The following is a 12,072-nucleotide window of genomic DNA, read 5'->3' on the forward strand; positions in this document are numbered from 1 at the left end:
AGACTTCCTGTTGCTCTGAGCCTCTGCACCTCCTCACAAGCATTTCATGGGCACAGGTCAAGTCTTTCCAAAGGTCAAACAGATTAAACAATTATTTGAACAGTTTTGCAAATACATAACATAGCACTATATCATTTTATCAAGAATTTCTTTCTACAGTTCAAAGCTTATGAAAAAAGTAGCAGCTTATAGTCCGGATTTTACGGTATAAACTGAGTTGCTTCTACAAAGAAGTACTAGAACATACAGTACATACACCTCATTTTTTGAACTTTAGGTCACGCTAAAATGATAATTCACTGAATAATTCAGCAAATAAGGAAAAGAAAGTCATAATTGCTTTAAATTAATAGCACAGTGGTTAGGGGTGTTGGCTCATAGAAAGAAGTTTCTGGGTTTGAACCTTGGCCAACCCGATCTCTTTCTGTGTGGAGTTTTGTTAGACCCAGTTCTTTAGTTGAAAGTGCAAGAAGAGAAGACAGGAGAAAACTGTATAAAATCAACAGAAAATGTACTCAAATCTGGGCACATGTAAGGCAAAGCAGCACTGGGCTCCAATCAACAGAACTTCCACAGGAACTCTGTCCCAAAAAGCCCCGAGCTATTATCTGTGGTCACATTTATCTTCTTGGGTGGAGGCTGCCCCATACAGAGGTTGGGCTTTACATGCATCCTAATACTATTGGCCCTTGGCCAGCTTAAAAGTTCTAGCAGACACTTCCTACTCAGTAGTTCTTGACAATCATCAATACAGCTGTAATATATATAAGCAAGGAAAATAAAGGTATAAAAAAAATAACTAAAGCTTATAAAATTCAAATATTATAGTTTGCATTGTTAGAAAAAAACAATTCTTTTGTTGCAAGCGCAAGAAGTGAAGACAGGAGAGGACTATAAAATCAACAAAGTTTATTCAAAGTCTGGGCACAGGTGAGGTCATACAGCACTGGGATCAGAGAGACAGAGCTCACGCAGGAAATCCATTCTCTGAACCACGAGTTATGTTTCTTCATTACATTTATCTTCTTGGGCTGAGTCTGCCCTATACGGAGGTACAACGTTTCACGCTTCGTAATCCTATTGGCCATTTGCTTGCTAAAATGTGATCTAAACCAGGTGTGTGTGTGATTTTCAGGCAGCAGCTAGTCAATGAATGCTGAACAATGGATTGTCTGTGCTGCAGACCCCCTATCTGTGTAGACTATTACAAGGCAAAGCAGGACCTAGTGAGTATGCTAAATGGGCCAGGGGGTCATCTCAGGTTGTAGGCCCCCTGTCTCTGCAAGATACTGTACTACCTGACAAAGCAGAACTTGGAATAAGCTAAGCGGACCTAGGTGAAGATGCAAAACAGGCCAACAGGTCTTTGTTAAAATGTAAAATAGGCTATCTGGTTACTTGAAGGTACAGACACCCTGTCTCCACAAAATTTGCAGCATATAGTTCCAAAGTTTCACTCAGTAGAATATGGCAGTCATCAATACAGTTTTAATATATATAAGCAAGGAAAAATAAAGATATAAAAAGTAAATAAAGAAAAAGAAAGTTCTGAAAAGTAACTAAATCTTATAAAGTAACTAGAGCCTATAAGATTCAAATCTTACAGCATGTTCTCCTTCTGCCTGTGTTAGGTAATTTCTTAGTTAGATAGATATGGATTAGAGATCTGTTGTATTAGAAGATGTTTAGTGTAGCCAGGATGTCTCCTCAGGATGTTAAATGCAAGGTTAGTTAAAAAGCAGAGAAAGGCTCAAGTCAGGGACAAATGTTATTATGACGGTAAAAGTAACCATAATATTTGTCTTAATGTGTAATGTTATGTCAAATTGTTTTAGATACACACCACGAAAACAACAGTCACGCACCTTGACTTTTCCTCATGTTTTGGCTAAACGTTATAGCAGCTGCAAGGCTTGCTTATCGGGTGACGTCACGGTTCGACAGCCCAGAAAGGATTAATATTGTATAGCAATGCTTGGTTCGGGGTCTTCCTGTTTCCGGGCTGCTTTTGGCAGGCTGGGGGTTGGAAGATCTCTGGACTTGAAGTGTGAATTCTTGCCTGTGACTTTTTGAATAAACCAGCACGGATATATTTTTTATATACTCAAGTGGTCTGAGTTGTCCCTCTGAGTTCCTGGTTTGAAAGAACCGGATGAGGCTTTATAATGGTTTTCAGCCTTTACCTGTGTGGGGGTTTTAAAGTGCTGTCCCAGCACTAGCATCTTTGCTAACAAAAGCAAAAATGTGCTTCTACCGAAGATGGTACTTCAAACTTATCATGCTTTGGTGGAGGACAGTTCATCACTGCAATGTGAGCACACAAGTTTGGTTTTATCCTAATTTTCATCTAGAAGCTTTTATTGTGAAACTTACTGTTCAGTACACAGGGGGTGTCTCCTCCACTGTATTATCCACATCTGACGTGTCCTTATCACACACAGCCAGGTATCCAGCCACACTATGAATACAGGAAAAAGTTGGGGTCAAACTTGTTCATATGATTAATTTGCATAAAAAAGAGTAACATGTTAAAATTTTGTGATTAATTGTATGCATTAACACACTAAACTTGCACCCCTAGTTTATACATACACCAGTATGGTAAATAGACTGCACTTATATGCCTTACCTGGACAAAGCACTTTATAAATCCACCCAGTTGCACACACAACTGAAAGTTGAAAAGAACCCATTGTAAGACAGTGTTACAAGATGGTGGATATTCTGGACATGGACAAAACCAGGTTTTGAGGAGGAAGATTTCTTTTATGATGATAGAATAATTGTTAGGCCCAAACATAATATTAGAAATATTTCAATTTACACTTGCAAGTGCAGTAGTTTATCCCAGTTTGTCTTAATAATAGTGATAATCAACCCCCAAGACGTTTTTTTGAGAAAGGTGGATTGAAAAATATTCAATAAGCCACTTGACTGAGTACAACAGCAGAACAGAGCCGGGTCATACATGACGTCCGGAATGAAACTCTTTATCACACACCTGCATTTAAGGAGAGAGAGTCTTCTTTAAAGTCAGCTCAGCTGAACAGAACACTCAGGCAAATAGACATACACTTACAATGAACTTTTTCAATACATTGCATCTTGTTCTCTAAATACTGTTTTTTAGTTTGACAACTTTGTTTAGGAGAACTGTTACAAAATGAGCAATACATCTAGTATAGTAGTATTTTCACTGTCTGGCTTCAATGCAACAGTCAACTACAGAGTCACACTTTTCTCTCTCACTGTATTAACTTACTGTGTCATTATGGTCTTAAATGTGTCTCTCATTTTACCGGTAACCATTATCCTGGATAAGAGCCTCCAAGAACCTATGTACATCTGTTTGTGAAACCTGTTTATTAATGAACTATATGGGACTGCAGGTTTTTGATCAAATTTGCTTTTGATCTTCTGTCTGATGTTCATGTAATATCATACGTTGGATGCCTTTTGCAAATCTATGCCATTTACTCTTACTCAATGGCTCACTATGTGATTTTGGCTTTAATGGGTTATGACAGATATGTGGCCATATGTTGACCACTGGATTATCACATGGCCATACAGTTTCTCCTGATCCCACCTATATTCAACCCTATTATTTATGGGCTGATTCTGACTAAAATTCGAGGTAGAATGAAATCTTTGTGCATGATGACATCCAAAAACTTGAGACTGTAATTGGCAGAATAAATCACTGTAATTGTCTTCTTGTACCTCCCCTGTCAAGCTGTCATAAAGTTAATGACATGAAGCATGTCCGTGCAGATTCTCAGTCATCCAGGTCATAGTAAGCTGAAAAAACTTATTTACTGGACTTGGTTTTTAGGTGTTTTGTCCTGAATGGTCCACCCGAAGGACAAAACACCCAGAGATAAACAGAGTGATAGTCAGGAGTGTAACGACTTGCACACTGGTGAAATTAAGCAGCCGCTGCACAAACGCATGGCACAACACAGGAGGGCCAACTCCAGTGGACCAGAAACAGCAGTCCACCTCCACCTGAAGGCCAAAGGACATTCTTTTGAGGACAGTGAAATCCAGATCCTGTCCAGAGAACATTGCTGGTTTGAGAGAGGAGTCAAGGAAGCTATTTTTGTCCAAATTGAACACCCCTGAATAAATAGGGGTGGTGGACTAAGACACAACTTGTCATCCATCTACAATCCTGTTTTGAGATTTCTGCCCACCAGGACAACAGGCGTCGGTCGACAGGTGAGGGTTCAAAGACAGGTAACGATGCTCACTGATACTGGTCTATAAAGACTCAGTCATTAGGGGACAATGTTGGGCATCAAAGGACTGAAACACCACTGATGGGGATAAATATCTCTGACTCAATGCCAGTCGGGTAGAACTGATGAAGCCTCTTGGATGAGAGGTGAAACGTCTTCAACCTAAAAACCTAGTTTAGTTGATTTTTTTCTAAATTTTTTCAGCTTAATGACCTGAAAGACAGAAATAATGGGTTTTCACAATGAAATAGTCTCCATCAGTAAAATTCCATTTGATTTGATTTAGCCTTTCCCAAGCAGTTGAAAGGGGACCCCATCAGAAAAAATACCTTTGTGCCAGTCTTCTGCTGTCCAGTTCTTGTACTTCATCCAAAATTTCAGTCAGTCCTTAATGTTTTTCTTGGGGAGAAGTGGCTCATTTGCTGCCCCTCTGCACTTCAATCCACTGTCCAAAAGTCACTGTGCATGTAGAAGCACTCACACCTGCCTGCTACCAATCTTGAACGAGCTCTGCACTGGTGGCAGCACAATTCCTTAGCTGATTCCTCCAAAGCAGACAGTCTTGGCACATGCTGGACAGTTTGGGGTGTCCTGAGGCTTTCTTCACCATAGCTGAACCTCTCTCTTTTCAAGTCAAGTTTTTATTATCATATGCAAAGTGAGGGAATGTTTTTCCCTGTACAATGGAATTCGTACTTTGCTGTCCGCACGAGTGCCATGAAATACAAAGTAGATAATTTGGACAACATTTCATTTTGTCAAATAATTTGGTTTATAACAAAATCTCTGCAAAACTACAGCTACATAAACCTGTTGATTGTGTTTCACTAAAATTTCTAAGCTCATCTATCCTTTGCACTACAAAATAAAAGCTGAAAAGATCACATTATAGGACACTAAGTGAATAATCTGAACATCGATGAAATCAGGTTTTGAGGAGTTTTTCTATGATGAAAAATTAATACCAACTTAAACCTCAACAACAAACACTTTTTTGACAAAGGGGAGATTAATTAAATATTCATTTAGACTAAGTTACAGAAGCAGAACAGAGGCTACTCCAAACATGACATCTGGAATTTAACTATCACACACCTGCATTTAAGAAGAGACTGTTCTCTAACATCTAAACTCAAAACTCAGCGGTGTGTAACATTCAGGGAAATGAACACACTGACAAACAATGAACATTTTAACTTTTAAAGCATTGCATCCTGTTCTCTAAACATTATCAGTCAGAATGTTTTGTTTTGGAGAATTATTTTAAAATGACTAATACATCTAATATAGTAGTATTTTCAATGTCTGGCTTCAATGCAACAGTCAACTACAGAGTCACACTTTTCTCTCTCACTTTATTAAGTTACTGTGTCATTCTGGTCTTAAATTGTGACTCTCATTTTAACCATTATCCTGGATGAAGACTTTATCTAACCTGTGTATTAATGAACTTTATGGGACTGCAGGTTTTTACCCAAAATTTACTTTTGATCTTCTGTGTGATGTTCATATAATATCATATGTTGGATGTCTTTTACAAATCTTTATTTACTCTTATTTATTGACTGACTACTCTGTTTTAGCTCTCATAGCTTTGTGGTAACTTTTGCTTTGTGACATGGCACTCAATCATGTTGAAAAACACAGATCTTCACCAAATTGCCCCTGGATAACTAGCCAAAGTTGATCTTAACCTGTGTATTAATGAACTTTATGGGACTGCAGGTTTTTACCCTAAAATTGCTTTTGATCTTCTGTCTGATGTTCATGTAACATCAGACAGTATATTGGATGCCTTTTATAAATCCAAGTTATTTACTCCTATGCAATGGTTCACTACTCTGTTTTAACTCTGATGTCTTATGACAGATATGTGGCCATATGTCGACCACTGGAGTATCATTTTGTAATGTCACCGAGAAGGACTGCTGTTTTAGTTGCTTTGTCCTGGCTTGTACCGTTGTGCTCTAAACTTATGGTTGTAATTTTGACATCTACACTGAAATTATGTGGCTCACACATAGAAAAAATCTACTGTGAGAACTGGGCAGTTGTTAAACTTGCTTGTAGTTCAACAAAAGCTATTGACATTTATGGATTGATTGTTATGACCTTCTATATAGGGCACTTCCTCTTCATTGTAGGTTAATATGTGCAGTTGATAAAATTAGCTTTAAGATCCAGAGAGGGCAGGAGAAATTTTACACCGACATGTTTTTACAATTTAAGTGCTTGAACTCCTCATAAGCTTCAATGAGTAGCTCTTGCTCAGTTGGTCTGAAGTATGCTGTACACGTTTTCATTCTGTCAGCATCAATGAATGTGTGATTGGCCTTGTGGTCTTTTGAACAAAGCCACAAAACCATGCATTCATCCGAATTACTTACAGCAAGGTAGAATGATATTAATGTGCATGATGGTACGTCAAAGGTTTAAATTATATAACAAGTCCAGAATCACTCTGGATAAACAGATGAGTGTTTGGTTGATGTGATTATCCTGCTGCACCTCCTCTGTCAGGCTGTTGATCTGAAAGACAAAATTATGTACAGCTACATACAGTATAACTGGACGTGAGTTCACTTACATTTCTAAGCTCAATTACCTAAAATATCTTTTACTTTTTACTATTTTTAATATTTTAAGTTCCAACTCAAAGTCAAAAAGATCAGATTATACAACTGTGTTAGTGAATATTATGGACATGCATGATTAGGGGGTAGCTGTGGTTGACAAATGAATTTTTGTTCAACTTCACAAATGATTCCACTTATAATTGCAGGTGATGTAATGGATGCCAGCTTGCCTTACTAACAAAATAAATAATGTAGATTAATACAATAAATCTCAGGAACAGGGTTCTTTTTAGAAAAAGGTGTATAGAAGAAATGCTGAATAAGACAGAAGGTAGTGGAAAAGAGGCTTTAATGGCTGTATATCTGTTTTTGCAGTTTACGTGCTTGAACTCCTCATAACCTTCAATGAGTAGCTCTTGCTCAGTGGGTGTGAAGTATGCTGTACACGTTTTCATTCTGTCAACATCAATGAATGTGTGACTGGCCTTGTGGTCTTTTGAAAAAAACAACCATGCATTCATCCAAATTACTTACAGCTGGTTTCACCTAGCTGCACCTGCTCTGCCTGGCTTAACCACTGTGAAGCATCAAAAGCCAGGATTCACTAACTACACTAGGCCAAGCACTGTTTCTGTTTGAAATAACAGAGTCATACCAGCTGTTGCTAATGAATGTTAACGCCACGTCTTTAACTGATGACAGGACAAAGTGAAACTCACTGTTGTCAGCTGGTGAACAAACAAACAACACCTGAAATGGAAATTATTGGGTTATGTGCTTTTGTTCTTTTTATGCAATATACTTCTGTTTCTCATACTTGAAACTTGTGTCTGTAACTGTTTTGGTAACAAGGTTACATCCTAGTCTTAGGTGAAGGGTAAATGGAAAATAATACTTATACTAACTATGTATTTGTACTTTAGCTCTGTGTTTGCTTTTCTCCCAGACACTCAGCACACATTCAGCTCCTAAATACACCTACACACATACACTTCATACACACACATCCAGTCTCTACTGATACACACACACAGCCTGTTGCCTACACAGTTTAACTGTATGGGCCCAGCTGCTATATACCTATGAAGGTTGCATACCTGAGACACTTTTCTGATTGGTTCCAACTAAGGGGGTGATAGCTGACCAGTGTTATACAAAACCTGACTGTTACTCTTTTTCTCAGTCACTCACTCTGCAGGCTGCAGCACATTCTCTATGACCGACTGAACATTTTTGCAAGAAATAAAATACACAAAGGCAACATGGTTGTTCACTCCTTATTTCTCCAGACTCATTGTAAACGTTCAACCACACACCCCTGGCTGTTGATAACTGAAGATTATTTATGTGGTAAAGAGGCATAAATCTGTAACACCACTCAATATTTAGAGTGAACGCAGCCATTTGCTGTAGCTCCAAAAACAGAGTCAAACATCTTCCCAGATAAAACCATCAGTTGATGTCACATCAGTGATGGAAATGTAGCATATTGTGTGTGTTGGTGTACATGCAAATGGTTGTGAAGATTCATCACCTGTCATCTTTTACATTATACACATCCTGCACTTTTGCTAGTGTTTTGTTTTGTTCTAATGCAAAGGTCAGGGTCAAAGTGTTTATTTGTCATATGTACAGTGAGGAAACGTGTTTCCCTGTACAATCAAATTCTTACTTTGCTGTCCACATGAATGCCACACAGTACAAGTGAAATATAAAGTAGATAAGCAATAACACCAATCTAAATAGGCAGTGACACAAATCTAAGGCACTTTAAAGCAGCAAGTGAAAGAAGCACAATAAAAATACAACAAGAACACAATATAATGTAGAGAGAATATATGCTATGTGGGAGCCGTGAAGTACTGCCAGATGGGGTGTTTTTAGTCCTCCCCCCCACACACACACACACCCCACACCCACCAATATTATCATCCATTGCTATGTTTTGTTTTACTGTAGACTTAGTTCGATCCAGTGTATCTTTATATTCAACATTTCATTTGGTCCAGTAATTTGGTTTTATAACCAGATATCTGCAAAACTACAGCTGGACGTCCTGTTTTTGTTTGAGTTCCCAAACATTTCTGAACTCCATCCATCCATTTTCTTCCGCTTATCCGGGGCCGGGTCGCGGGGGCAGCAGTCTAAGCAAAGATGCCCAGACCTCCCTCTCTCCAGACACTTCCATATGTCAACACACATAATTTTACACATATCCAACAAATGCTAATCCCATATCAATTTGCTTATACCTAGTACATGCTTGAATGGAGTAGGAAGAAGTCAGACTTATCCAGTCCTACCCCATGACATCATCTTACCATCATTGGTTTGCAAGCAGTATCTCTACATAAATAATTCTCTTCTACACCACACAAGTAATATACTAAAAAAATTATAACAGAGTGTTAACATTCTTACATAATTACATTCTTAAATAATTATCTTCTACACCACACAAGTAATATACTAAATAATTATTACAAAGTGTTAACATTCATACACCACACCCACAATGTTCCAATCCTAATCCTAGCCCTTGCTCATCCAGTTTGTTTTCCAGAGACTGTACGTTAGCTAGGAAGAGGCTGGGTAATGGCGGTCGTGTAGCGTGAGCTTTTAGCCTAGCATGGAGTCCTCCTCGCCTGCCCCGTTTGCGTCTCCATCTTTGGGTTGCTCTCCTGATTTCAGCCTGCTCGCTTGTGCTTGGTGCTCCGGGGGCTCCCTGAGGGTGATGGTGGTGGTTGTTGTTGTTGTTGTGGGAGCGGAGAATGAGTTGTAGCTCCGGTGGTATGAAATCAGTAAATTCCCAGTGGCTGTGTGAGTTGGCAATATCCAGCAATGCCTGTCTGTTATATGTTAGCAGTGCATGACATTTTTGCACTGCAGAAAGAGTAAAAAACACACAAAAAAGAAGAAAATGAAGAAAAAGCCGGTATTCGAGTGGAACGCGCAAAACGCGCCTGCCTCGGAGGGTGCCATGATGAACAAGACCTGGCGAGTGATTCCAGCTTTAGTGTAGAACCGATTGCCCATTGAGATTTTCCACATTATCCTGTCCTCTCTTGCATTTGTCTTTCATGGGCGACAAGCCTTCTTGGGGGGCTTGAATGAGTTTGTGACATTGTAAAGATTAAATATTCTACAAATCATAGATTTGGAACGACCAACTTCCCTTGCTGTGGCTGATAGGGTCATCCCTTTGGCCTTCACCTGGACAATCTGCTGCCAGGGTTTCAGTCACTCTAGAATGGCTCACCATCTTTCAAAGTCAGTGAAAACTGGAAAGGTAGGCTGCCAGTTAAATGGGTTTCTCAGATAATTAAGGAAATTAGCACCAGGTGCCAGATTATCACCAATAACTGGGAGGTATCTGAAAGTGTTCTCTAATTTTGATTAGTGTTCTTTTTCAAATATCTTATATAGTTTTTTATACTGTGCTTCAGAATATATGTAACTTATGAAATATGGTTAAAATACTGCTTTAACTCCCGTTTGGATAATTTCAAATAGGAATAAGCAGTGCCTTTGACATTTAGAAAATTGTAGGTTGTTCTCCAATTTTGATCTCCAGTGTATATTAAGCATCTTAGAAAAAGTAGGGGACATTAGTCAGAGAATATGAAGGAATATGCTTTGTTTTAAACTGCCTTGATCTTTAGTAAGCTTTGTTTTGTGTTTTTTTTTTTTTGCTTTTGTCATTTGCACTTTTGTATTTTTGCACAATGTTACAATGATAAAATAAGAAACAACAACAACAATAGAGTAAAAGCAATGCATGTACAGACCCAATAAGCAGAGATGTTCATAGCTTTGAAAGGTGGGAAAAATTCAGATCCATCTAGTTAAAGTTTGACAGTCCACTGGGCTGCTTTATCTGACTATTCACACACAGACGTATGTGGACCGTTTAATTTCCATATGACCCTAATCTTGACTAATTTTGATACATTTGATAGACTTTTATCAAATTAACCTAAACCTCAGCAGTGTCAGTACTTGTACCTGCAGGGCGTTGATCTTGAGTGACTGCTCAAAGCAGTCGATGCACTGCTGGAACTCCTTGTTGCGGAGGTGCAGCAGGGCTTTGGAACGCATGGCTCTGGCACTACGTCTGCCCGACAGCTCCCACGCCCGGTTGTAGTACTGATGGTCCCTTAGGATGTCTCCCAGTAGGCAGTACAGACTGGGTGTCTCCTTCTTCTCCAGCTCCCTGTGAACAATCTCCTCAGCCTAAGAAAAAATAGAGGGAAGCTCAGAGTGGTGGAGGAAATGGACAGAACATGAATAACACAGACAATACCGGACAGAATAATGGGAAGAAAATGACAAAAACATGACAAAAGGGATTTGGGAAAATTGTGGAATGTTTGACAGGAAAACACTGAAAAATCAAGAGATTATGTTGCAAGTAGAGTCACTGTTATATGACCTGCAGACACTTGCACTCATTGCACCTGACCATGCCACTACAGGCTCTGGATTGCTCCTGGATGAACTGAGGCTCACACCATTGTGAGGACAGAATAATGAACAGGTTGTTTAACCTTTCCACATTCCTTTATCTTGATTTAGACTGTGAATTGCACCAGTCTAACCCCTGAAAGGCTGAGGGCCTCTGAGGCCTGACAGTGACTTAGTCGACTTGCATTCCTTTGTTGAAATCTCCTGTCAGGTACCAGACACTGAGCCAAGAGCCTAGGCCCGGAAACAAGACACCTCATCATCTGGACCAAGTTATACAACTCTGAGCAGGCTGTACCAGAGAGAACATTCTGCAATTAATCATAACAAAACACACAGTGAGGATAATTTAGCTCACACTATCACATTTTTGCTGGCATATCAAAGGTCAAAGGTGTTTGTCATATGCACAGTTAGGAAACGTGTTTCCCTGTACAATGAAATTATTACTTTGCCGTCCACATGAATGCCAGACGTTACAAGTGAAATATAAAGTAGATAAGCAATAACACAAATCTAAAAATGCAGTAACACTAATCTAAAGCACTTTAAAGCAGCAAGTGAAAGAAGCACAATAAAAATACAACAAGAACACAATATAATGTAGAGAGAATATATGCTATGTGGGAGCCGTGAAGTACTGCCAGATGGGGTATTTTTAGTCCTCCCCCTCCCACACACACACACACACACACCCCACACCCACCAATATCATCATCCATTGCTATGTTTTGTTTTACTGTAGACTTAGTCCGAACCAGTGTATCTTTATATTCAACATTTCATTTGGT

General features: G+C 39.1%; 1 protein-coding gene across 1 annotated transcript; it reads left to right on the plus strand.

The window, feature by feature from the left end:
• Positions 1–3,163: 3,163 nt before the first annotated feature.
• Positions 3,164–6,390, plus strand: LOC109953463 (olfactory receptor 10H2-like). The gene is made up of 3 exons (XM_020588949.1): positions 3,164–3,354; positions 5,673–5,787; positions 6,052–6,390. The coding sequence occupies exons 1-3, from the start codon at positions 3,164–3,166 to the stop codon at positions 6,388–6,390; spliced, it is 645 nt and encodes a 214-aa protein (XP_020444605.1).
• The last annotated feature ends 5,682 nt before the right edge of the window (positions 6,391–12,072 follow it).

Source organism: Monopterus albus, unplaced genomic scaffold (assembly GCF_001952655.1).
Source record: "Monopterus albus unplaced genomic scaffold, M_albus_1.0 scaffold676.1, whole genome shotgun sequence".
Lineage (NCBI taxonomy): Eukaryota > Metazoa > Chordata > Actinopteri > Synbranchiformes > Synbranchidae > Monopterus > Monopterus albus.

Bases quoted from the DNA above. Each gene is read 5' to 3' on its own strand.
- LOC109953463 (XM_020588949.1), top strand. From the start codon at position 3,164: ATGAGCAATACATCTAGTATAGTAGTATTTTCACTGTCTGGCTTCAAT. The intron at 3,355-5,672 runs AAACCTGTTTAT...GAAGACTTTATC, and splicing joins CCTATGTACATCTGTTTGTG to TAACCTGTGTATTAATGAAC. The intron at 5,788-6,051 runs ATTTACTCTTAT...TTATAAATCCAA, and splicing joins GATGTCTTTTACAAATCTTT to GTTATTTACTCCTATGCAAT.